The following is a 25,662-nucleotide window of genomic DNA, read 5'->3' as shown; positions in this document are numbered from 1 at the left end:
CATGAGAATCAACCCTAACCCTTATTGCATATTCAGATAAACATCAGCGTTCAAACCCGCTACATGTAGAGGAGAAATTTACTTGCTTCATTTTTCAAAGATTTGATAGACAGTGGTTGTTTCAGCAGTGAAGTTTATCGTTGTGGGGGAGCTTTGTGACTGCTAAACACGAAGCCCTAATTTTGCATCCCACCGCCAAGCCCCTGCCCACACAACCAAGCCAGACCACGCAAATTCCCAGACGAACATCGCAGTTGACGACTACAGCACCACGACAAAATAACGACCCCTCCACGTTACCGACCGACGGATACCTAGAACCCTTTTCCCGTACTAACACCAACAAAAACAGCTCAAAATGTCGAAGCGTGGGTACGTTACGGAAACCCCAAATTTTTTCCCCGCCGAATTGGACACGGCGAACGAAATGACGACGATGGAAGATGGAGATTAAATGCTGATTTCATGGCTGTTTTGCAGACGCGGTGGTGCCGCCGGTAACAAGCTCAAGATGACCCTCGGTCTGCCTGTGTCCGTCTCCCAGATTCCCTTCCAGGCTGCGACCGGAAAACTAATAGATTAAATAGCGGAGCCGTCATGAACTGCTGCGACAACTCTGGTGCCCGTAACTTGTACATCATCTCCGTCAAGGGAATTGGTGCTCGTCTCAACCGTCTCCCTGCTGCTGGTGTCGGTGACATGGTCATGGCTACCGTCAAGAAGGGAAAGCCTGAGCTGAGGAAGAAGGTCATGCCTGCCGTCGTCGTCAGACAGAGCAAGCCATGGAGGAGATCCGACGGAATCTACCTCTACTTTGAGGACAACGCTGGTGTGGTATGTATTTCCGATATACCTCGGCGGGGAAGAAGAATTGGGGGGAATCAGTGGCTGGATGCTTGCTGGTTGGTTGATTGGAGAGGGATAGAAAGGCTAACGGTGGGGCCTTGCGAATAGATCGTCAACCCCAAGGGTGAGATGAAGGGATCAGCTATTACTGGACCCGTCGGAAAGGAGGCTGCGGATTTGTGGCCGGTAAGAGCTCACTCGCCCATCTATGTTTACTAAAGTTCCATACTAACAAGTTATATAGCGTATTGCTTCCAACTCAGGCGTTGTCATGTAAACAATCTTTTTTTTCAAAATAGGGTTTTTCTTCAAAATTAAATAAACGGCTGTCCTGTCTCCCTTTTTTTCTCCCTTTCGTCCCACATGGAATATGTGATCTTGCAGGAAGCATGGGTTTGCTTCTGGTGCTAGGCGCCAGTGCTGGAGAATAGGTTGAGAATGGGTGTAGCGATATAGTTTGATATCCAACAAATATATCACTCTGGAGCCTTGAAAAGTAGCAGTGCTATGAGACTAGAGCAAGCTTTCCGTCATTCTACCAGTCCGTTTCCCCCAAATCTATAACTTGTCCCGAACCACCTTCAGCATATACAACACATCCTCCCTTTAGGGACAATGAGTGTGATTGCCTATATTAGGTGGAATATCAAATTCTCCTCCTATTTAATAAAGAGCGACTTGTTTGCATTTACGGACGTCGAGCTTTATATTTTGCTTGGATGAACATCTACTACTGACTTTGATACGCTGTGTATTCTTAAAAATAAACAAATTACCGAACGAGAACCTTCATAATTTACGTGATAAGTCTGTGTGGTATCACATACTGCATACATAGCTTCTAAGAGCTTACACCCTTGCATTCCGATAACACGGAGGGGCTCCATGAAACCAAAACAAGAAAAGAAAGAAAAAATGGTATAAAAGATAACAGCCAATCGTTACCGAACGATAATCTCCTTGAGATAAATCCTGTAACTAGATAAAACTTGGTGGTGAGACAAATACCCATGGGTGCTAATATTATATGATCCATATCTTATCATATACTACTGATTTCCTCAGTAGGTGCGATTGACCCTTATGATAGCGGGTGATCGTTGTAACTAGCGCTAGCAACTGCATCGGGCTCTATCGTTCCCGCTGGCTTTCTGCAGCTTCAGCACGCCTTTCTGATTCCCGCCTGGGTCTCTTCCTCTCTGGCGCTACTGCAACATCCACGTTTACCCGTGGCTCAATAGGACGTTTGCGTTCAGTTGAGGGTCCGGCTTCTGTACGTGGAGGTTTCTGAGACCGCGTTTGAGACGTTAGAGAATGGGCTGTAGAGTCACTGTAGAGAAACGGGAGTGCAAAGTCGGTTGATTTGAATTTGAAAACTAAAAAGATTGACAGGAATTAGCATTCGGATATCTAGAAAGAAAGCCGTAGGATCTAGCCACCATGTTTGCACTTCGGGTCAACTCCATCGATGAGTAGGATGCTCTTCACCTCCGGCAATGGGCGGTGCCTGATTAGTGTAGCTTGGTAGTCCCTGACAGTTGCGACCTCCGGTTTAGGGTCCTTTCGGCTTCTGATACGGTGAACTTCTTTGTATACACATTCCGGGCTTGTATTTGTGAAGGCGTCCTTTGAAAACGACGGGAGTCCCTCAAGAGCCGACATTTTTTTGTGTGATTTGGGAAGACGTGAAGCTTCGCCAAAGTAGCTAGGAATGAAGGAACAATGGCGTCCTCGTTACCCGGATGCATTCGCAACCCTAACCCGATGAGTTAACTGCCCCTCCCCACCAAACCAAAAATAAAAGAGTCATACCTGACCAACTTGCTCGGACAGTAACACTTGCAAAATGTCGTCGTTCAATTTGCTAATCGCTCAAAAGGTTCGTAACAATAATTAGGATTCCTTATTTAACTCAGTTACCAACGGTGTTTATTACCAGGCTCAACTTGCACACATCTACCCCGCGCTCATCGCGAGCAGTGTCATTAACGGATCAGACCCTGTCCAGCCAGTTGCGGTTGTCATCAAGGAGGTTGAACTCCTCGACAAAGCTGTTCCCGAATCCTCAATTGGTGTTCAGCTTGAGGGCGATGATGTCGTCTACGGACCTGAAGCTGTGCTTAAGAAATTGATTTCTGCATACCCACAGCACCTCCGTGGAAGCCAGGGTTCTTTGGTAAGAACCGAATTCCCGGCATTCTTATAGAATCAGGATTTAACCTTATCATATAGGAAGACGAATGGATTGCCTTTACTCTTACCCGCCTTTCCGGTGGGACTAAGGACTTTAAATCCACCTCTGCTGCGCTCGAGGAACTCAACAACCACTTGACCCTTCGCACATTCCTTGTGGGATACACTCTTACCATCGCCGATATTTCTGCATGGGGTGCTCTCAATGGTAACGGCCAGGCCATCTCTGCCATCAAGAGAAACCACCTTCCCAACTTGGTCCGGTGGTTCAAGTACATTGGTTCCATCGAGCGGGTATCTACTGTCGTTGAGAGCTTCAAGGCGGAAATGACTACCAAGAAGAAGGCAAAAAGCAAGGAGGGCAGCTATGAGATTGGCCTCTTGGACACCGACAAGGGGGTTGTCACCAGATTCCCTCCTGAGCCATCGTAACTACTCCCCTAACCAGAGACCCCGAGTATCCCAATTCTAATCGCATGAATTTGACAGAGGTTACCTTCACATTGGTCACGCCAAAGCAGCTATGCTCAACCAGTACTTTGCGCAGCACTACGGCGGAACCATGATTATCCGTTTCGACGATACCAACCCCACCAAGGAGAAGCAGGAGTTCCAGGACTCCATTCTTGAGGATCTCGCCCTTCTTGGAATCCACGGTGACAAGATCACCTACACTTCTGACCACTTTGACCGCCTCTACGAGGAAGCTATCAAAATGATCAAACTCGGCAAAGCCTACTGCGACGACACTACACAGGAGCAGATGCGCCACGAGAGAATGGAGGGCATAGCCTCCAAGAACCGCGACCGCACCGTCGAGGAGAACCTCGCTGCCTTTGAGGAAATGAAGAACGCCACCGAACAAGGCGTCAAGACCTGTCTCCGCGCCAAAATCAGCGTCGACGACCCCAACAAGGCCATGCGCGACCCCGTCATCTACCGCTGCAACCCCAGCGTACACCACCGCACCGGCGACAAATACAAAGTCTACCCCACCTACGACTTTGCCTGCCCCATCGTCGACTCGCTCGAGGGCGTCACCCACGCCCTCAGAACAATCGAGTACCGCGACCGCAACCCGCAGTACTGGTGGATGATCGATGCCCTCGGCCTACGCAAGGTCCACGTCTGGGACTTTGCAAGACTCAACTTCATCCGCACCCTCCTCTCCAAGCGCAAGCTCACCTGGTTCGTCGAGGAAGGGCTCGTCCGCGGCTGGGACGACCCGCGCTTCCCCACTGTGCGCGGTATCCGTCGCCGCGGAATGACGATCGAGGCCCTCCGCAACTTCATCCTCGCACAGGGCCCGAGCAAGAACGTGGTCAACCTCGACTGGACCATCATCTGGGCGGGCAACAAGAAGGTCATCGACCCCATCTCCCCCCGCCACACCGCCGTCTTGGCCGCCGGCGCCGTCAAGGCCCGTGTCATTGGCGGCCCCGCCGCCCCCGTCGTCGAGATGAAGCCGAAGCACAAGAAGAACGCCGAGATTGGGCTGAAGAAGGTTGTGCTGGGCGACGAGGTGCTGCTCGACCAGGAGGACGCGCGCTCGTTCAAGGAGGGCGAGGAGATCACGCTCATGGACTGGGGGAATGCGTTTGTGACCAAGATCACCCGTCCGGACCCTGCGGGCGATGTGACGGCGCTGGAGCTGACGCTCCATCTCGAGGGCGACTTTAAGAAGACGGAGAAGAAGGTGACGTGGTTGGCGGCGGCGCAGGAGACGGTGCAGGTCGAGCTGGTGGACTTTGATTATCTGATTACCAAGGAGAAGCTGGAGGAGGAGGATGAGTTGAAGAATTTCATCAATCCGAAGACGGAGTTTAGAGAGGATGCGATTGCGGATTGTAATATTGCGCAGGTGAAGGTGGATGATATCATACAGTTTGAGAGGAAGGGGTACTATAGGTGTGATGAGGCGGCCGCGGAGGGGAAGAAGGCGGTCTTCTTTTGTATCCCGACGGGGAAGACGGAGAAGAAGTAGGGCGGATGGAGTTTGTGAGTTTGCTGCTTGGCTAAAGATAAATCGCAATTTAGCTTTTTTTCGTGATTAGATGTGGACCGAGTGATTGCTTGTGATGACTATTAATTATGGACAATACCGTGCTTTTTTAGTGTATTACAGATATTTCGCGTTTTAATGTAATCCATTAAGTAGGTATCTATTCTATTGCCTACGGAACCGCACTTTACTGCAAACTGAAATCTAGGCATTTTGAAAAAGAAAAAAACTCCAAAGCACCCCCTCATCACAACGGCTTCCCCACCGCCACCGCATTCCCACCACCATACCACAACAACCCCCTCCTAAACTCCACCCCGCGCTCCTCGCCCACCACCCACCTCACGCGCCCCCTCCACTCCCTCTCAATCCACGCATTAATCCTCTCAATGCCCCTCACCCACTCCTCCCTCCTGCGCACATCCCAGCTCTCCGCCCCGCCCCCCGTCACAAACCGCGCAACAGTCACATGCGCCGACGGCACGGTGTACCGCGAGCCGATGGCCACCCCGCTGTCCACGGCGGCTTGGTAGAAGTCGCGCCGCAGGTGGTGGTAGGTGTAGCTGCTCTCTGAGGTGGCTGCTTCGGGGACGAACGAGATTGCGAGCGCGGCGCTGTCGAAGGAGAGGAGTGGGCGGATGAGGACCGCGCGGTGCTTGGGTGAGAGCGGGAGGTTCACGGTCTGTTGGAGTGTGGGCCGGAGGAGGGCGGTGATGGCGTCGATTTCGGGGCGTGTGCGGGAGTGGGCGATTTCGAGGACGGTGAGGTGGAGGTTGTCGAGGGGCATGAGCCAGATGTCTGTAACAAACAGAGCTATAGTTAGCGGGTGGTCTCTTGGACATTGGTTACGAATAGCTCCAGCTAGCCAGCTATCCTCGGCGGCGAGAAGGGAAAGGAGCTACAAACCATCACACAGCTTCCTGATCCTCGCCTGCACCTCCCCAATCATCTCCCTCACCTGCGCCGTCGGCCTTGCCCAGAACGTGAGGCAATTGCGCGTATCGATCTCGTCCGGCCGCCGCTTCTCCCTCGCGGCCGCCTCGAGCTCCGGGATGCGGTGGGTGCCGGCCGCGTACACGAGCTCCTGCAGGATCGGGTCGACGCTCATTCCCGTGAAGGACGGGGAGAGGAGCTGCGCGCCCTGGTGCGCGTTGCGCGTGGTGCGGTGCGTCTCGTAGGCGTGTTGGATGAGGGGGGGGCTGTCGTGGCAGGCGGTGATGAGGGTGTCGTAGGGGGTGGGCGGTGGGGGGGTGCCTGGGTGTGGGGGGGTGCCTGGGGGAGGGAGGCCGGAGAAGTCGATGAAGAGTTGTTGCACTTGGGCGTCGACTGTCATAGTGGAGGTGTGTGGTGTTGTAGTATGGCTATGGTAGGGTGTTTGTGGTATTAGGTGGTGAGGTTAATTCAAGTAGATATAGCTAGCTGTGAGCTTCTAGAGCTTGTGAATCCGGGGTAGGGGATCTGGGGAAGATTTAGAAGATCTTTGGTCTTTGGGTCTCTGGGGGAGGTTCTCTAGACTCTGGGGGGTCTCGGGGGTTTATAAAGTATTCAGGTACTGTATGTATTTAAGGTGCGCCATCTGACCATGTCTTTATTACTCTACTCTACATGTGTGTAAATCCTAACCTCCCATTCTCTCTCGGGGAATCAATGCAGAATAAAGGAGAGGCCACACACAGAGAGAGAAAGAACACCCGCCCTTGGCTGCCGCGTCACCTGGAAGTGCTAGAGACGTTGCCAAGAGCTGTCGAGAGCCGTTGGGGGAGGGATTACCGATAGAGCATAGAGTAGACACTGGGGGGTTTCAATGGTGGCACAAGGGAGGGAGGTCAAGTGCATAAACTGGGTTGGGTTGGGGATGGGAGTCAATTTGTATGTATGTATGCACTGGGGGGGAGGGATTGTCAGCCATATCCGGGTTTGCGGGTGCGGGTGCGGGTGCGGGTGCGGGTGCGGGTGCGGGTACGAGGGTGTGGATGGGAAGGGTCAGGACGATAGCATTGCTTAAACAAGCAGAAGGAGTAAAGTGCATGCATTTCAAGGAGAGAAGTGCTAGCCTTTGGTTAGATGAGAACTGTCAGTGTTCTTTGGCAAGAACCACCGCCTCCTGAGTTGGGTTGCTCAACGGCCATGCAGGAACCACCCACAACGTCCAGTCCAGAGGCTGAAAGTGCAAAAAAAAGAAGTTTCAACTCAACCCACCCCTCGGGATAAAGGTGCATGACACATCTCCGGGAAATTTACCTACATACCTTTGATACGAGGAAGCACAAGAGGCACTGACTGTATACATATATACCCGAGGAACCACTTATGTATGTACACTCACTCACGGGGTGAAGGCGGATCCTGTCAGGGATTTGAGGCCAATAACAGAGTTGGCATATGCAAACAGAACCATCAGACAGGACCCGCTGTCAGTAGGTGAGCGACTGTACTCTGCAAACATCGCCTGTACGTCGGGGTGAGTCTTGAGTCTTATATACATAGAGTAAGCCACCACTTCAATACTCGATTGCAATTGACTGGTTGGGGAGGGGCTGAATCGAAGTGACAAATTTCTCTCACACAAGTCTCATCCGCCCTTTCTTTCTTTGCTATAACTGTGCTCTAAGTCTCATACCATCTTTGGTGGAGATTTAAGCTTAAGTGGAATAGAGTAGAGTGTACATGTAGGTACTCTACCTCATGTAGGGGGGTCGCACATCGTTCGAGGTTCTTGTGGCTGCATGGTTGATTGATACTCTCCAGTACTCCTACATAGGGGTTTGCATTATATGTATTTCCATCTCGCGGTTTGATCGTGATATCTCCAATGAGTCTACCCTCGACTGTCTTGAGAAGATGGCCTGGTCATGTGCCAGAGAGTGTCCTCTCGATTTGAGATGCTTCTCTACCGACCGGCGAAAACACCATAACCCGTGCACATCATAGGTATCGGGCCGGCTGTAATATCTGCAAAAGGACTCGCAACGACAGAAACCCGAATTCGAACCCGAATCCAAAATATAACTCAACTCAACTCAAGCCCCCCCAAGGAACTGCCAAGCAGCGTAGCGAACCAGAAAAGCAATAAATACGCTACCCCCAACACCAAGACTAAGAGCTGAATCCAAAGTCTCTGGCGCCCCCTACTCAAACTAGGGAGTTTTTCGGCGCTGGACAGGATGGCAATGCTTATTGTGGCCGTAGAGTATCCGCAGCCAATGAATCAGTGAATCGGGAAATTACACTCCCCGAATAGAAGCCAAAGGCAACCTCCGTCGCGATCGGGAAGCCACAACACTCGGGTCGATCACACGGAGCCACCACGGGACAGAAAAACTCGCGGTGGAGGAATCAAGCTCTCTTGGCCGCGGGTCGGGCCGTAGCACGTCACGGCTAGCTGGAGTGGGAAGAGGAGCCAAGTGTTAAGTCTTGAGTAGCCTGTAGAGTTGTGTACAGCAAAACCTACTCTACCTAATTCCACCTCTGCGGTGGCCGAATTTGCTGAAAGGCGTGGAATTTAGAGAGAGGCATTTGTTAGCAGACCACAAGTTTTGTTCCCTCCGAACGCTGGAACCTCGAGAGTTGGGGTTATGATAGGTTTCCCTGTGGTTGGAGTTAAGTGTGCAGGGGCGATTCACGGGTTGTCACTCGATTCTGAGCCCTGTTCGGTCGGTTGATCGGTCGGTCGGCTTAAGGTATCTGTCGGCTTGCCTGTAAACCTTAAACCCAGATTTCCCAAGCGGGCTGTCATTTGAAGGTTTGAACAATCGCACTGTAGTGTGAAAAAAGGAGATTTTTTTTCATCCTCCGTGATAGAACCATACATCATATTACCTATTGTGTCTTCCTACGTGCGTTGCCTCTCACTACGCATCTCCAAAATCCCATGTCTTCGGCTACATGGTGTTTCTTTCTTTCTTTTTAACAACGAAACTTGGTGGAAATGAGGTTGAGCTGTAGGCACATGTACACACACGAGTTGATACGAGCGGGCGGGAGAGAGCTTGGCAGGCGGGTTGAGTTATGCGGGGAAGTATTTTGTGACTTTGCTTCTTTACTCCTTTGGCTGCGTTTGTTTGGGGCTTATGGTTCGTGTTATTATTATCATCTTGGCTTGCAACTACATAGTTGAATCGGTGTCTTTTCTTCAAACATTGCCCAGCGCGGCAATATACTAGGCTTCTACACAACAAAAAGTTTGGCTACCGAAATAGCTGGTGCATGTCTTTAAGAATGTTTATTCTGACCCATTTGATTCATGACGCAGTCCAGTCCAGTTCGAGCGGGATACCTACTCTATCTGCGCCTCACACAAAAAACAAAAGCCACAACTGCAGGAACAAGCGAATAAGCAAACTCGCTCTCCTGATGATCTATTTCTCGTTTGTATCCAAATGTCTTTTGTACCTCACAGCATTTCTTGCACCGAGACACGCAGATGGGCGGATGGGACGAGGAGGAGATGGAACCGTACCGCGCGCATGCAGATCGATCTATGCAGGTGTACTGGGCGTTGCTATTGCCTTCGTCTGAACTCCGAACTCTAGAGTCTAGAATAGTTAAAGGAGTTGACTCGTTTAATAGGCTTCTTTTTGGATCTTGGAATGATACATGTTCTACGCAGAGCGTGTGATGTCTATCTAGAGTACCGCACTAGAGCACTCTAGCTGCCCGAAAAGGTGCCTCGGATGCCTGCCAAGAGCACATACAAGTAGGCCCATGTACCCCCAACCTGGCCACTCGGGAGAGCTCGTTCCGATTCGATTCCCAAGAGGAGGAACTTTCGGCACCGCGATATTTATCATGCTTGGTGTTCTCAGCTGGGCATGAAAGGATTATTGGTTTTTCAACAGTAACGTTCCGGGCTCGGCACTCGCCTCCTGAATGCTAGATATGTAAGGGGGACGGGCTAAGAATAGCAGGAAGGCAGCAGGATCCAGGAGGCTAATAACAAACCTAGGAACCCATATCAGACCACAGATCCACACGGTTTTTGTCGCTTAAAGGGCTTGGAATTTTGCCTTTTCGCGCAATCAGGAAGTAGACGAGGGGTTATGGGCAGGGGGGGGGGGGGTGGAGGAAGGAGGATTAGTTACTCTAGGAGGTATGACATCGTGGGCGTGTGCCTCTATGATCCATACACCCGCGATACCGATACTCTGCTGCGTGAAATACTTCATGTAGGCCGATGTGTACAAGAGGTACATATGATCAAGAATTGTCATCTGAGGTTCTGATAATATATTCACATTCCAATGGCTGAGGCTTTATATTTGATGCGGTGATGATGAGGTTCAATTCAGGACTGCGTGCAATGGCAGAATAGTTAGAGCGTTAGTCTCTTTACCACCCCCCCCCCTTAAAGATATTTACCAAAATGCTTTACAGAGCGAGCCAAGATGCCCTCGTTCCTCGGCAGGTTTCAATGATATTGACACGCTCTGAAGTGCGGGCTCCGAGAAGATCACGAGTTTTCAGTAGCAGGGTATATGTGGGTTTTTTTCTTCGCTTTCTATCTTTAGCTATACTCGCTAACTAAGTAATGTAACTACTAACTCTACCAGCGTATGCATCCTTTGTACAACGGCCAAGGCAAGGCCAGGTAGGGTACTGTACTTTAATTTACAACTCGGCTCTTTTAGTGTAACTGGCCAGGTCAGTAGGAGAAAAATCGGGCTCGATTGGGAAAACACATCATCGCTGGTTCGTTTCAGCCGTTGCTACTGGAGCTAGAGTTTCCTCACTCGATTGACGACATTAGGAATGGAGTGATTCTGCTCGGATGGGTTACTGGTCTCTACCTTGTATGTACCTAGATACATGCGATGTAACAGTGCTCTACCAGAACTTCAGGTGTTTATGAGGTAATCACGATTACTTGGGGGGTGGAGTACGGTACATGTCTACCCCTGCTGGATTCGAACGGCCGGGTTGTTGTTTTCGGTTTTCGCCATTCCATTCTTGAAACTGCAAAACAACTACTTACTCTAGAAATAAAGAAAGAGAAAAAGCTAAACACAACCTACTCTGGAATTGCGAGATGAGACACGCCACAAAGACGGCGAACCGCGATTACTTATCGAAGCTTCAAAGAAATAGTCTCCATACGGACTCGACCTATCGGCAATCCGGATGGTTGAGACCTGGGGTCCCTGCTCGATTCTCGTATCTTAAGCTTATACTGATATGTAGGGTACCTACTCTCTTCTCAGACAAGGGTCTGTGGCGAACGAGAGGAGAGGAAAAAAGGGTATTCTCCTATTTGCATTGCAGTCGGTAGTTTGTTTTCCGAGACTGAGAATCTATTTACGACCAAAAAGTTATCGTTTACCAAAGAGCTGAATTGAAGAGAAGGTTGAGAAAAAGGGTTCAAAGAAACAGAATGTTTCATCCCGGTACCTATAGAGAAAGGGGCCGAAAGCTGGGAAACGAACAATTCTAGAACAACCAATTGTAAGGGCACACCCAGATGTACCCACACCATTTAATCGTCCGAAGAAAGTAACAATATTGACCCCTGTACCAGATCCTCACTAGGGGCGGGTTGCTTTTCGGGGAGGGGTATAGGCACTATACAGATCATGTTGTTATTGTTGTTGCTGTGGAACAGAGAGCCCAAGCACAAAACAGTTGCAGTTACTCAGGCTATTACGGCCAAAGATAGGCTTCAGTTACTTGCTTTGTCTCAGTCAAGCCCACCTTTACCAATCCGCCCCTCCCTTCTTCCCTCCCGCGTTACAATTGGAATCCTCCCTTTTAGAGTTAGTTGGATTTGGGCGGTACACATGTTACACACATGTCTTTATCTGGGGGGAGATTTCTTGGGAGCTTTTATATATATCCGGCCCTCGTTCCCCATCTTTTTCAGTTCTTCACCAGTCCAACATCTCTCTCTTTCTCTTGAGGATTGAAGTCGGTACACAAACGATCGTGAACTTACGATCAGTCATTCGCTTTTGTGGGGTTCGAGTTTCACTTTCGTTGCCCAACTTACACACGTTTTTTATTATTATTATTATTCATTACCTACAGAATATAATTCCTTAATAGCGCAATCATGCGTGTTTCTACCAGCCAGTTTCTGGCTGTAGCGTCTGCCTTCTGGGGCACGGCGTATGCTGCATGCACTTCAAATTTGGTCATAGACGACTACGCAACTTATTCAACTAATATCAACAAGCAAGGAAGTTGGACATCTGGTATGCTTCTCATCCGCCTGCGCCTGAATTTCCTATGACTACACATTACCAGTAGCTTCATAGTGCATTGATCTAGGAATTGAAGCTAATTAATTATTAGATGATGGTTCAATGGCTTCAATTACGGCCAACACCGCCGCCAAAAAGCTCACCTTCACACCCAAGGCAAATGCTTACTTCTATGAGACTTTTGACTCATGCATTGCTGCCACGACCCAGGGTTATAATGCCATTACATTCCCGTTCAAGAGTCCTGCTTCTGGAGCTTCCTTCACCCTGGAAATACAGACCGCAAGCACCTGTGCATCAACAACCTACACCAGCTACTACTATACTGTTTCTGGTCTGACGGGTGCAACTCAAACTCTCACAATACCGCTTTCCAGCTTTAGTGGTGTCACCAATCTTAACGTGATCAAGGCCTTTGTCTGGTCTGCGTTCAGCTCCAACACCGCTGGATGGGAACTTGGTGAGACCAAACTTGCCTGTGCGGCCGGTACTGGATCATCAAGCTCTACTACCGTAACACCCACCGGAACCTCTTCGTCAACTAGTGTAACTGTCACCTCTCCAACGGTCACCTCCTCGACTCCTACAACTTCAGGGACTTGCTCGCCTCTGGTCGTTGATGATTGGGCATCACAGTCCCGTCTTACCTTCCTCTACTACAATGCCATGCTTAAGGCATCGTCAGATGATGGTACTATGACTTCTATCGTCGTTGCCAATAACCGGGTTACCTTTACCCCTACGGGCAGCTCTTACTTCTACACCAACTTGGACTGCACGAGTGCCACCAACAAGTATGGTGGTGTTGGAATGCGTATCAAGGCTGCTGCAGGCACTACATTCACTGTTCAGATGCAATACAGTGCTTCATGCAGTGCTTCTAACTTCCAATCTGTCGACAGGACCACAACACAGCTTGGATGGACCTTTGACGGCACTGAGAAATTTTATAGCTTCCCATTGTCGACCTTCACTGGCCTCGATACCGGCCACTTGATGTCCATCATGTTTTACAACTACAACAGCAAGCCAGTTACCCTAGGCCCGCTCGCATTCTACTGCGGCAATACTGCCACCGAGTATGTTGTTGCACCTACACCCACTGACAGCGTCGCAACCAACACTGTTCCCGCAACTTCTGCCACTGCCACCGCTTTCGTGATTGACCAGTTCGCCAACCCTGACTCCAACGCTCTCGGATTCTGGCACGGTGGTGATGATACTACTGGATACACCATTTCCGGCGGAACGCTTACCATCAAATACAAGGATAGTGATCTTGCTTTCTACACTCAGCTCACTGGCACGTGCCGTGACATGACTACCTACGACAATGGTTACCTCCACATTGCATACACTGGCTCCAGCGCCTTCTCCATTGCTCTCCAGCAACACAACTCGGCCTGCAACGAAGCAATTGCACCGTACCCAGAGACTTGGGACGAGGTTGATGCCGGCCGCTATGCTACTGCGACCGATATCTATGTTCCAATTTCCCACTTCGACATCGTCAGGACCCGCACCATTGGATTTGCACTCAAGGGCTTCACCGGAAGCACCAACACCGTCATCTCCAAGATCGAGATCGTCAAGACCATCCCATCAGGCGTCACTATCCGCTCTAAGCTCCCTACCGCGCCATTGGTGTTCTCGTGCTCTGTTCCAAACTCACTCGCTTTCGCCATCGATGACGGCGACCCACAGCTCGCCCAACAGGTCATGCAGATTGTCAAGGAGGAGAACATCAAGGTCACCTTCTTCACCGTCGGTGCCGCCCTTCTCGACGCCTCAACCAATCTTACAAACGTCTACAAGGAGATGATGGCGCAGGGACACCAGGTCGCGTACCATTCATTCACTCACCCTAAGATTGAGGGTCTCGGCACCAATGAGGCTATCGATTGGGAGATTCAGCAGGATATCGACGCTGTTACCAAGACCCTCGGTATTACCTCAAAGTACTTCAGACCTCCGTTTGGAAATGAGGGCGCGAAGATGAGACAGAGAATTGCTGCGTTGATTCCTGGCGGAAAGCTGATCAACTGGTCTATTGGTATGTCTAACCTTATTCCCCCCCAATTTAATATATATAGAGTAACACGAAACTAACAACTGTGCTACAGACTGCGAAGATTGGCTCTACGCTACCTCAAGCACCCCCGAGAAGCAGCTCGATGCCTTCAAGCGCGATCTGGCCAAGGGCGGTAACTTGGTGGTTATGCACTACCTCTACCCTAGCACCGTTGGGTACTTGAAGCAGTTTATCCAATTGGCAAAGGCCAGCGGAAAGAACTTGATGAGAGTTGACCAGTGTCTCGGTGACCCGAATGCGCCGGCTCTTTAGATAAAAGTGTTATGATGTAGATGTAGTTTTTGTGATTATGGTTATTTGAGATATGTGTTTTTATAATTTTTAGTTTATTTTGATGGGCCCTTTTAAGTTAAGGCGGGCGGGAAGAGAAAGGGGAGAAGGGGGGGGAAATCAATTATTTGGAATCAGAGAATTGTGTATGATGGGTCGATAATGTGTGTATGTGAAACTTGGACAGAAGAAAAAAAGAGTTTCTCGTTGATAATGGCGGCTTTGTGGTGTGTCAGAACCCGTATTGATTGAGCGCCCCGGGCCTCCACCTTGGAGGTCAAAGTAAGGTTTCATCTTTTTAAGGTTGGGGTTCACGTGACATGCGCAATCTGACCCCTAGATATGTGCACATAACGTAACTATATGTACATATGATGAGGTTATTAGTTGCAGGGCTAGTGCACATATGAGGCCATAAGATCTAGAATTTTTGGTAGGACGTATAATTTCTTTTCTCTAAAACTATATAAAAGTACTTAACGCACTCCTATGTAGTTATGTAACATACATGCTGAATTAAGATTGTATCTAAATATTAGTTACTCGAGCGATGTCTCTTGAGCGTTAGAGATCCCTCACCGGTTCAGCAAGCGCCACGGGGTATATATAAAAATGACAACCTCTTCTAATGCTAAATATTAAACGGACAAGTTCTTTTGCAACAATACCGCTAGAGCTGTGTAAAAACCTCCCTTTAAATTTGGTCACTAAGAAGAACCCCCCTTTCTCTAAAGTAAAAACCATAAAAAATACTCCGAGATACTTTCATATCCCGTTATGTCGCCCACCCGCCAATCGAGCTTTCGTGTGTGTGTTCCTATGACACTTGAACTACCAGATTAGCAGACTCGTTCCCTTGCCAAGCTCAAATAGCGTATGAAGAAGAGGTTACTTCTTGGCAAGCGAGTGATCTTCTATGATTATGTGCATCAAGCAACCTACCTACAAACTGCGCTATCCCTTAACCCGTCAATTGCTGACCCCGGTGATATAGGGGTTGAACTTGTATGGGGGATCTATTATTTGATAAGAAAGATAAGAAGATCTGTTAGTAAAGCCACACCAAATTTGCTTTTTTTTTTTTTGTGGGTCAGCACTTTGGTGACGGTTTAAGGCCTAGGGCTATCATAGAGAAAGAAGCGCTGGTGGAAGACCTTGGTGATCTTAAGCGGAGCCTGGAAATGTTCCTAATTCTGGTAGCTAGGAGATGTAAAACAATCAAACGTGCTAGGCAATGCGATAGAGTAAGATGGTAAGTGATTAATTTGCTATCTACTAAAGTCTAAAATAGAGATGGAATATACGCACCAGTGAAGTTATAGACCAGTTTCTATTATACTAAGGCGTGGTGATGGATTTCAGTCCATTTTTCACTTGAGCCAGTTGATTTAGGGTTAGGTGTATATACTAGTTAGGCTTGGACGCTGCCAACCTATGTGTTTGCATATTGTAGTGCTCTTGCCGATAAAGGGCAACAATGATATATGGTTAGTTAAAGGGGCGGGTACGTGGTCCGTTTTAATGAGAGGATGCCAGTCGCTATTATGGATTATGTAGTTAAATACCCGACTAGACTCCCTTCCTTTACAATCAATTCCTTGGTTATGATCTGTGATAAAAGGATGTCCCATTCTCCAACCCGGGGATTGTGTGCTTTAAGTTCTCTGGGCCGGGACCAAACCTGGAAAGCATCCAAGACTGAAAGGGAATTCCTGTCTTTAGAATTCATACTCCACACGTATATCGCCGCCCTCGATCGCCCTGCCCCTCCAGCCCCGGAGAACTTACTTATACCACCTAACTGCACCGGACTAACAAAGCCAACACCTCCATGTAGTACATAAAGGATGATGATGAGGCCATTTAATTATGCGCTGGGTTATAATTATCGTACATCCAGCCCCTTAAAAACGGACCGCTCTGCGTTTTTTCAGGATATAAAATCTCGAGACATGTTTGGCTTGGCTCGTCTCCTCCTACATGGTATATCACTCGGCTATCTAGTGTCAAGATTTCACTCACGGGCAAAATGATTGGGCGCGTAAAAGCCTAACATTCATACTCATGGGGCCGCATTATAACTCTTTTTGCAAATCCTTCTGCGGGGCTTCCCTACGCCAAACACGTTCCATGTAATACCTCCCCTATCAGCAACCCTTGGCACTCCCATGGCGCCGACCAACTCTTAATAAAGAGAAGCTTCTCATCCTTGAAAAGTGGATTGGCGACCTGCCAAAACCGAAAGCTTGAGGGTTACAAACCTCAATGGTTTCAGGGGGTGGGTTGGTATGGCGGGGATGTTTAAGGTTGACAGGGTATAACAGTCATTGACACATAGCCTGAGTGTGCGCAATGCCTGAATGAGCGAGTTCTGCTATGCAACAACTACAACAACATATTCTACTTCTGATAATGATGATGATGTTGTTGGGACAAGAGGAAACTGCCCTAGTTTCGTCTCTTTACAGTACAGAAACTGTACCACATAGCTTATTTCTCGTGATCCCCGTGGATCTGACGAGATATGTGTTTTATATGTTGATCTACTCAATAACGATTTTATTTATAAGGTCTTTGACTTTGACTGTTCTTTTCCCTCCTCCTCATTCTCTTCTCTACCCACTATTAGTTTCTTCCGTTTTCCTAATATCGCTCGCTGCGCGACCTTCCGACTTGTTTGACTGGCTCAATTACGTTCTTTGGCTCCTATTCTTTTCATACACACAGCATACCTGGGCCGGCTCCCCTAATAACTAAATAACACCCCCCCCCAAAATACTCCAAAAAATGAAGCTCACAATCTCTCTCACCTTTCTCCTCACCCTCGTCTCCGCACGCACGCTCACGCAGCAAAAGGCCCGCCGCAGCCCAACAACCCACAGAACACTCGGAAGGCGTGAGGTTCCGCAGGAACACTCGCACGAGAAGTTCCTCACACTCACCGGCGCCGCGCTCAACCTCGATAATCCCGACGAGATTGCGGATCCTGTGTTTGGGCTCTTGGGGAATGCTGTATGTCCCTCCTCTGCTACGATATATGAAGATACTAATAGTGCATATATAGGCGGCCATAAAAGGTGCTGGCAAGATCACGGATGCCGACTGCCTCCAACAAGCCACTGCAGACCAAGCATTCACCAATGCAAAAGCCGCTGGCGCCGTCGACGGCATGGTGGCAGCCCTCGTATACCGAACCCTCGAGCGCAACACAGGTAGCGTCGGTCTCGCCAGTGTCCTCTGCACCAGCATCACCCCCGTTAACCCCGAGATCGCCGCATTGACCCAACACCAAGTTAGCCCCCCCCCCTCTCTCCCATGTTAGATATATAACACATAACTAATACCCAAAAAACAGGACCCAGCCAGCGCCGGCGCGGCAGCAACAAACAAGGCCATCGCTCTCGAACTCGCCGTCCAGATTGACTCTGTAGGCGGCGACCCACAGGTCGCACTCCAGTCAGGCACATTCGCCCCCGGCGAGATTGGAGATCCGACGGGTGCTGGAAACACCTGTGATACCTTGGACGATCCCGAGGGGTGCATCTTTACTGAGAACCTACTAGTGGAAGACGCCACAGCCGCCGAGATTGCGGCAGCTGTTGCGGCGGGGAGTGGGGCTGCTGCTGTGGGCGAGGATGCTGCTGCTGGGAATGGTACGGCGGTTGATGCTGGTGCTGGTGCGGCGGCGGGTAATGGGACGGAAGCAGCTGCGGGCGACGGTGCGGCTGCAGGAGATGCGGCGGCGGCGGGGGATGTAGAGGAGGTCTTGTCTGAGACGGACCTGGATGCAAATACGGTACTGAGGTTAACGAAGATTACGAAGGCGGCTGCTGCTGCTGCTGATGGTGCTGCTGCCGCTGATGGTGCCGCTGCCGGGAAAGGAAAGAAGGTGAAGGCGAAGGGGAAGAAGAATAATAACAACTAGATGTATGTACTGGTAGAAAAGAGGGGAGGATTTATCATTATTAGGACTAGCATTTATTTCGTATCTGTTATTTTTTTCATATAGCTATTGGTACTGTGGTTAGTTGTTATTCACATACAAGTATTCCTGGACAATCAGTATTATTATCATAAAAAGCGATATTTATTTTATTGCGTTTTGAGAGCATGGCATGCATCTCTTTATTTTCCCAGCTCAGTAGATATTACAAACATCAAAGTAAATATCTTGCCTACATGAGCGTAAGAGTAGAAAGGGGAAGGGAAAAAAAATAGTATGTAGAGGAAAAAAAAGGAAAAAGAACCATATCCATAACTCCATTCCTGAACAAAAAACTCCAAATATCACTAATACACCGCCATCGCCCTTTTGATCCGCTCAACGGACCCCCCACCCCCCACCCTCCACTTCTATCCTCCCAATTCAGTCATGTGAATTCTTCAAATACGTAATCACACCCGCAAGCGCACCACACAGCGCCACAATAACGACCATGACAATCCAACAAAAGATCCAATATCTGCGGCGCTTCTTCTGCTGCTTCGAGAGCCATGGGGTCGGGGTGGGGGTACTGTTGTTGTTACTGCTTTGTTAGCAAAAATATTGCATCGGCCGAGGAATGAACGAAGGGGTGAATTGAATCGAAGGGAAGGGAAGGAAGGGACGGGACAAGGGGAAAGCTAACACGGTGGTAGTGACGCCGTCGGCCTTCTCGGTGTCGGCGCGGTCGGAGATGATGGAGCGGATCTCGGCAGCCTGGTGGGCGGAGAGGGAGAAGCGGTTCCAGAAGATTGGTTCGCGGACGGTGAGAGCCATTGTGAATTGTGTTTTGTGGTGGTGGTGGTTGTGGTGTTTAGTTTGTGATGTGGTGAGGTGAGGCTTGGGTGTTTGAAATGTTTGTGGTGGGCTGGAAGGAGTGTTTGGAATGGGTGTTTTTTTGGTTTAATGAGCGTGGTGGGGGATAGAATGTGGTGTAGATGGTTGGTTTGAGTATGAGGGTTGAATTACTGCGAGTGATAGTTTCTGAGTCTGCTACCGAGATCTGATAAGATATAAGCACTAACTGGCTGTAACCAAGAAATAAACGAATGTCGGCCACTCAAGAAATTCAACAAAGAATCCTAAGCGAGAAAAGAAAAATAGTATACAGCAACAGACAGCCAGAACAAACAGCCAGCATTTAGAGAGAGGAGGGAAACCAGTCTCCTTTAATATTCAAACAAAACCTTCCATCAAAGTAATGTAGAGTACATACTGCAGGTATACCGAACAAATTAAAATCAGTACCACTGTTATCCTTTCCTCAGGCGGATAACTACCGGGATAGCCCTCCCCAAATGACTTGTTATTGTTGTTGCATGGCAGTCAATCCAATCCCCCCTCCCTCCACCACCCCTTGCACGTTTCGACGACGGCCACACACAACCACTTCCGCATAATAGACCCTCCCTCTCCCCCCCTGGAGAAACAATTGATTAAGCGGGTAGCCACATCCTCTGTCGAGTTTCACGTCTATGGTTGATCCCTTATAGCCAATTGTGAACGTCAATATATTAATTATAGCCTAAGCATGTAACTTGATAGACGGATATACCTATGCCAGGGGGAACGCGGTGAGAAAAGGAAATGGCAATGATGTCAAATACCCAATTAAACAGTATCCAGGTTTCTCCCATAGAATAAACCAGGCCTCTCGAGATCCCCGCCGCCGTCATCAGGTTTCCAATCAGCCCTATGGCTATGGCAGATAGACTTAGTACCAGCTTCTCAGGCGCGCGCGTCTGGCTGGGATAAGCTGTGGCGTAGGCATCGTTGTCGAGTGACTGGCTGTGATAGGCATGATGCGCCATGGCCCAGATCGATACCCGAAAAAACGTCTTCTGATTCGATCGGACTAACCCCCGCGAACCTTAACTACATCATGTACCTACTGGTAGGCGGCCTTGTGTGTCTCTCTCGCCAACAACACGCACGGCACTGGATCCACAATGAGGGTTCAGTCTCCTGCTCATGTGGGTATGAGGTGTACTCTACTTGCTGGGTGGAGGCTTCTAGTCTGTCGGAAGGCTGCGCGGAAGGCACGGGTTTTCGCCGCAAAAAAGAGCAACTCAAGTCGACCTGATAAATCGAAGAAGAATTAAGTTGGGGCAAGCTCTTCTGATAACCATAGTGAGAAAAGAAGAACATACGACAAGGCGCACCAAAGTTGCGCAACGGCCCGAACTCTGTAGTTGTTTCCCCTAGCTACCCCACAAAGAGAAAGCACCGCCATAGGTTAAGGCCACGAAATGAGTAAAAGCAGTGGCCCGCAGCGATCCGCAGCGGTGATTAGGCCCAACCACCACTCCCACACATAGTCCAAGATCAGCTACACGCGCGGGTCATATTTCCTAGGCCAGAGTCCCTGTCAACATGACTACATATATCAGAATATACTCCAATTTCCTTATGGTGATTGAAAGGGGGGTAGGGGTAGTAGAATATTAATACCTCACTATAATTATCTAGAAGCTTAATTCGGCGCAACCTAAACTTTATCTTTATTTTATCTCACACAGGATATATTCAACGTCTTGAACGGTGTGCTCCCTATATTTCTAAACCGGTGTACTCGGGTTGAGATAATAATCCCTTGCGCCGTAATAGTTTTTCGGAAAGAAGGTTGATAGTGCGGGTATGTAGATGCGCGTAGAGATGCAGTTTGGCTTTTGTGTCATGGACGCTATGTACGTACATGTACACAGGTGAGGGAGCCATGCAGAAAGTTTCCGATACAGTTTTTGGCGGTGAAATGTGGGGAAAGAAGAGGAGGAGATACTCATAGGATGGGAGGATAAACTGAGAACATGTGGCAACTAGATGTAGTACGTAGTGTCCTTTTCTCACATAATCCGTTCTACAAGACACGTATATGAGAGAAATGGACAGGACGAGAGCGCGGAAGAGGAAAGAAGAGAACGAGGAGATGGGTGGGGAACTTTGAAGGACGCTAGAGATGAGGAGTAGTCCGGACTATTATATCTGGACCGGCCGCACGTGTCTTGTAGATTTTTTTTTGTTTAATTCATTAATTGCATGCAACCTTACAGTTATGGCAATGTCCCCTGAACTACCCCATCTCATCCACCGCCGCTCCCGTAGTATTTTAGACAAATGAAAAATGAAAGCACATGTTCGAGTGATGTGTCATGATCCAGACAGGATGGTTTAGTTTAACTAGGTTAAATGTTCAAGGAGATAGCTACAAGTAACTATGACGCTATATATAAAACTTCTTTGAGCAAAGTATCGACACTAATCTACCGATTATATATATACGAAGCCCAAGCACAATTATCTCATACCCATTCCTATAACTACTTGAATATATACACACCGCACCCCCACCCCCGCCATGGGATCGTTTCCCCAGACCCTTATGTTATTGTACGTGTGGTCCCGCGACCTGTTCTTTGTGAACTTTTCCCATGCAAATAGACAAAGTAGGTGTACAAAAAATTACCTCTGCTCACCACACCCATCTTGCATTCTCCGCCACCACATTACATGTTTTACATCCTCTAAGCAAGCCCTGCGCCCTCCCCACCCCTTGCTCCGCCACTAGTACCTTCAGCATTCAAGGTCGGCGATAACGTACTTGCATCGCTAGGCCTGTGGCCAGTCTTAGCTTCATGCTCGTCTTTTTTCCGCTCCATTGCATCTTGGTCTGGGTTTGCTGACTCGTATTCGAGGATCTTGATTAGCTTGTAGAAGGAAGAAGCCAACATTGCACCTAGACCGGGTCCAACCCCTATTATATGTGTTAGGATATCGAAGAAGAAAAGAGGTTAAAGATTTCAAGAGATTACAGTAGATCCAATGATAGCCAGGAAAACTTCCCACTACAACTGCGGGCCCAAAGGCACGGGCGGGATTGATAGCGCCACCGGTATAGAATACAGCTGAGTGATATAAATATTAGCGGCCAGTGGAGGAACTTTCCGGATCCCTTTCTCTGGTGAGAGTTCAACTTACCAACCATCTCGGAGATAAAAAGCGCCAATCCGATACCGATTGGCGCAATAAATGTTGCTCGGTGTTTCTATTATTTCGTCAAAATTACCGTATGAGAGAGATTCACAGTAGAAAACAATACCTCAACAGCCAACATCAATATCGTAAAAACCAACAGACAGGTACAAAACATCTCAATGAACAACCCTCTTACAACGCTCGTGCCTGCCGCCCATTCTAGTCAGTGTGGTTTTCTCAAACAGCCCTCTGGATATAGAAAAAACTCACCAGTGAGTAAAGCCTCGACTGACAGGCGTCCTGGGAGTAAGGCGCTTATGATTGCTGAAGCAGCAATAGCCCCCACGATTTGGGATATGCATATATAGATTCCCCTGCGGTTGCTTAGTAGGTCGAGTGACAGATCGTGAAGAGTCCGTTACCTGCGCAACGACATCGTTCCCACCAACACCAATGCTAGCGTGACCTGCAGGATACAAAATCAGAAACCCACCAACTAGGTCATACTTGGAAGTCAACGAATGATATGGGATCCGGATTTACTTACAGCAGGGTTGAACAAGCCTCCACTGACCCGAAAGAATATCCAGGCATTAACCGCCAAACTGAAGCCAAAGCTAAGAGCAATATACAAAAGGATACTAGTATCAGAGGCGGACATGGTGGTACTTGTTGTTCCATGTTGGACATCAGTTGTGCTTGCAACTTGGGTCCCTCCTGTTGAAGGATTAGCAGAAATGCAGGGATGCACGATTGTCACTAGATGTGAATAATTATATTACCGAATGCGAAGAACAAAAACAAAACAGTTCCTATTCGGCACATCAGTTGCGCGCGGAAAAGCAGCAGCCAGGGACATAGCCAACATACCAACAAATTCGGCTAACTTTATTTACGCCAAGAGTTCAGGACTCAATATCAATATATTCCACTCACGATAAAACAGCAGGCAACATATAAAAGGATAGAAAGGCCTACAGACGCAACAAAGTCTATCAGATTTAATTATTCTAATTAGCTATCCATTCCCGCAGAATGAACACAGAAGTTCCTCTATCAAAAAACTCACGATTCTTCGCATCAGTATTCATCCACCCAACCCCCGAAATTCTCTGGTCATTAGGATTGTGCCTAAACAGCACATAGAGCGGCAGGAGGGGATTCTTGAGCTTTGTCATATTGGGCGTGTTGGAGTAGTAAAGATTCGGTAGGGCTTGTCAAGAATCTGAGAGATTCAGGGACAGGAAGGAGAAAAGAAGAAATAAGGAGTTTTAATCAAAAGGTGGCACCGTGACATCAATTTTCCGCATCGGTAGGTCTTTGCCCCCCTCAGCTGACGTACGTCATCATGATAGTCTTCTGATTTTGAGAATTTTTGGTCCTCGGAAATGACCACAGCCAGTCTGCTTGAGCTTGGTGCTTGTTTACAGGATGGCCCTGGTTGTAGGGAGGCCCTGTGGGTCAATGTAGTTGTGGGGTGGGATGCGATCGTCGAAGTAGTGCGATTCTTCCTCGCTGAGAGTAAAGTCCGTTAATCGAAACCTAGAGTTCAAAAGCTGAGCCGACGAGATTCGATTAACGGCTTTGCGGGGTAACGTGATCTCCGTCATACTATATCACTCGACACCCATGACGCTAAACCCTATTCTCGTTTACTGAGGGTGTGTGGTCCTTCGGCATATGCATGAAGGGTGAACGCCCATTTCGGCGGTCATGTAAACAGATGATAGGCGCAATACGGGATTGATGGTGTCGGAGAATGAATTAAGAAGCATTAGATAAATACAGAGCAATAATAAGTGCTGGGTGCGGCGAGAGGAGGGTTCTAGTTATACGTGCTAGCAATGAGCCGGGGGGTTTTAGGTGGGGTGAAGTTATCAGCAGAAGCCGAGTGTAGGTGGAGGTTGAGAGAGAGATAGAGAGATACATGTACATGTACATAGCTACAAGTGCTTTACTACATGTGTATATATATTTAATTTATTACTATTAACATTTCTCGCTCTCTTACTTTATCTACTTACATCCCCGCAGCAAAAAGAAAAAAGATTTTTAGGGTGGGCCGCATCTTTTCGTGGTCAATGAATGAAACAAAAAAACAAAAAGCTTTTTTTCGTGGCCCGCTCCATCCCTACATATTGAGCCCGAGTACAGGTATCCGGGCCCTAATTACCTTGTACGCAATTGCAAGCAGATCTTCCCATTAGCTCCGGGACTACCCCATATATCCTTTTGTTAGCTATGAGATTTATACCTGCTGTATTGAAACTTTCTCGGTACACATTCGTTTATAGGATGTAAATAGTAGATTGTAAATATTGCAGCTCGTACGCCCCGTGCGTCTCCCCTACCCTCGTCATCAGCGTCCACCACCTCCCACAAGTAACTACCTCTGCAGCATACCGCCTCACTCCGACAAACCCCTCTACTACGCGCAGTCTCTACTCACCTCGCTCTATAGACCACCTGCAGGCCCCATACCCACGAAACTCACCCCCGCAGCCTTCCAATATCACACACGGCGCTTACATCGCCGACCCCGGGTGCCCCATCATGTAGTTGATACTCAAAACCAGGGAAGTGGGACTTGTACACAGCAGTGAGGATGGGGGATCATGTTGGTATTTAAATTCGTATTTCGTATGCACACATATCTGCTTGCAGTCAGGCAGACAAGTATCCGCAGGTCCCGTGCTGCCATACAGCGTAGAACAACACCTTATCATACCATACAAGTCATACAAGTACAACTACTTCGCCTCATAGACATCGATGTGCGGGGTAGCTAATATATACCTTCCGGCCCCGTAAGAACGCAGTTGGGGTGGCGGGGTGGCGGACGAAAGCCTATTCGCTATCCATCCTCACCACATATCACTCGCCACTCCACTCCCCTCAAATCTCCATGTCTCCGAGCTGATCCACAGGAACAACCTTTCTCCCCTCACCCCTCTTGTTCCTGTTCCTATTCCTGTCATCCAATCCAATACCTGGCCACAACACCTATCACACCCACACATATACACACACTCCCACCTCGTCCCCCCATCTCCCAATCCAGGTCCCTACGCCCGTCCCGCCCGCGGACCAGCGGTACTACAAAAACCTCCGT

General features: G+C 48.7%; 8 protein-coding genes across 8 annotated transcripts; 4 read left to right on the top strand and 4 right to left on the bottom strand.

Moving 5' to 3' along the window:
- Positions 1 to 358: 358 nt before the first annotated feature.
- LAJ45_03823 (uncharacterized protein) lies at positions 359 to 1,123 on the top strand (the record flags this gene model as incomplete). The annotated part of the gene is made up of 5 exons (XM_046113406.1): positions 359 to 372; positions 481 to 531; positions 588 to 834; positions 955 to 1,032; positions 1,091 to 1,123. The coding sequence occupies 5 exons, from the start codon at positions 359 to 361 to the stop codon at positions 1,121 to 1,123; spliced, it is 423 nt and encodes a 140-aa protein (XP_045973135.1).
- An 854-nt stretch (positions 1,124 to 1,977) lies between these two features.
- LAJ45_03822 (uncharacterized protein) lies at positions 1,978 to 2,508 on the bottom strand (the record flags this gene model as incomplete). The annotated part of the gene is made up of 2 exons (XM_046113405.1): positions 1,978 to 2,222; positions 2,286 to 2,508. 2 exons carry the CDS (start codon positions 2,506 to 2,508, stop codon positions 1,978 to 1,980), a joined length of 468 nt encoding a protein of 155 aa, XP_045973134.1.
- A 184-nt stretch (positions 2,509 to 2,692) lies between these two features.
- LAJ45_03821 (uncharacterized protein) lies at positions 2,693 to 5,023 on the top strand (the record flags this gene model as incomplete). Its single annotated transcript, XM_046113404.1, has 4 exons — positions 2,693 to 2,725; positions 2,786 to 3,022; positions 3,079 to 3,467; positions 3,529 to 5,023. 4 exons carry the CDS (start codon positions 2,693 to 2,695, stop codon positions 5,021 to 5,023), a joined length of 2,154 nt encoding a protein of 717 aa, XP_045973133.1.
- Positions 5,024 to 5,288: 265 nt separating this feature from the next.
- Positions 5,289 to 6,374, bottom strand: LAJ45_03820 (uncharacterized protein; the record flags this gene model as incomplete). The annotated part of the gene is made up of 3 exons (XM_046113403.1): positions 5,507 to 5,566; positions 5,634 to 5,854; positions 5,948 to 6,374. 3 exons carry the CDS (start codon positions 6,372 to 6,374, stop codon positions 5,507 to 5,509), a joined length of 708 nt encoding a protein of 235 aa, XP_045973132.1.
- Positions 6,375 to 12,083: 5,709 nt separating this feature from the next.
- On the top strand, positions 12,084 to 14,578 carry LAJ45_03818 (uncharacterized protein; the record flags this gene model as incomplete). Its single annotated transcript, XM_046113402.1, has 3 exons — positions 12,084 to 12,225; positions 12,326 to 14,287; positions 14,358 to 14,578. The coding sequence occupies 3 exons, from the start codon at positions 12,084 to 12,086 to the stop codon at positions 14,576 to 14,578; spliced, it is 2,325 nt and encodes a 774-aa protein (XP_045973131.1).
- Positions 14,579 to 17,383: 2,805 nt separating this feature from the next.
- Positions 17,384 to 18,521, top strand: LAJ45_03817 (uncharacterized protein; the record flags this gene model as incomplete). The annotated part of the gene is made up of 3 exons (XM_046113401.1): positions 17,384 to 17,608; positions 17,661 to 17,888; positions 17,952 to 18,521. 3 exons carry the CDS (start codon positions 17,384 to 17,386, stop codon positions 18,519 to 18,521), a joined length of 1,023 nt encoding a protein of 340 aa, XP_045973130.1.
- A 441-nt stretch (positions 18,522 to 18,962) lies between these two features.
- On the bottom strand, positions 18,963 to 19,355 carry LAJ45_03816 (uncharacterized protein; the record flags this gene model as incomplete). The annotated part of the gene is made up of 2 exons (XM_046113400.1): positions 18,963 to 19,110; positions 19,225 to 19,355. 2 exons carry the CDS (start codon positions 19,353 to 19,355, stop codon positions 18,963 to 18,965), a joined length of 279 nt encoding a protein of 92 aa, XP_045973129.1.
- A 2,744-nt stretch (positions 19,356 to 22,099) lies between these two features.
- On the bottom strand, positions 22,100 to 23,728 carry LAJ45_03815 (uncharacterized protein; the record flags this gene model as incomplete). The annotated part of the gene is made up of 11 exons (XM_046113399.1): positions 22,100 to 22,329; positions 22,388 to 22,480; positions 22,554 to 22,620; positions 22,675 to 22,757; positions 22,821 to 22,924; positions 22,973 to 23,016; positions 23,098 to 23,267; positions 23,333 to 23,362; positions 23,421 to 23,436; positions 23,487 to 23,542; positions 23,620 to 23,728. The coding sequence occupies 11 exons, from the start codon at positions 23,726 to 23,728 to the stop codon at positions 22,100 to 22,102; spliced, it is 1,002 nt and encodes a 333-aa protein (XP_045973128.1).
- Between the last annotated feature and the right edge of the window lie 1,934 nt (positions 23,729 to 25,662).

This window comes from Morchella importuna (assembly GCF_003444635.1).
Source record: "Morchella importuna strain M04M26 chromosome Unknown Morimp01GS009, whole genome shotgun sequence".
In the NCBI taxonomy this organism is placed as follows: Eukaryota; Fungi; Ascomycota; class Pezizomycetes; order Pezizales; family Morchellaceae; genus Morchella; species Morchella importuna.
The sequence above is the reverse complement of the archived record's forward strand: the minus strand, read 5'-3'. Positions and strand labels throughout refer to the sequence as shown.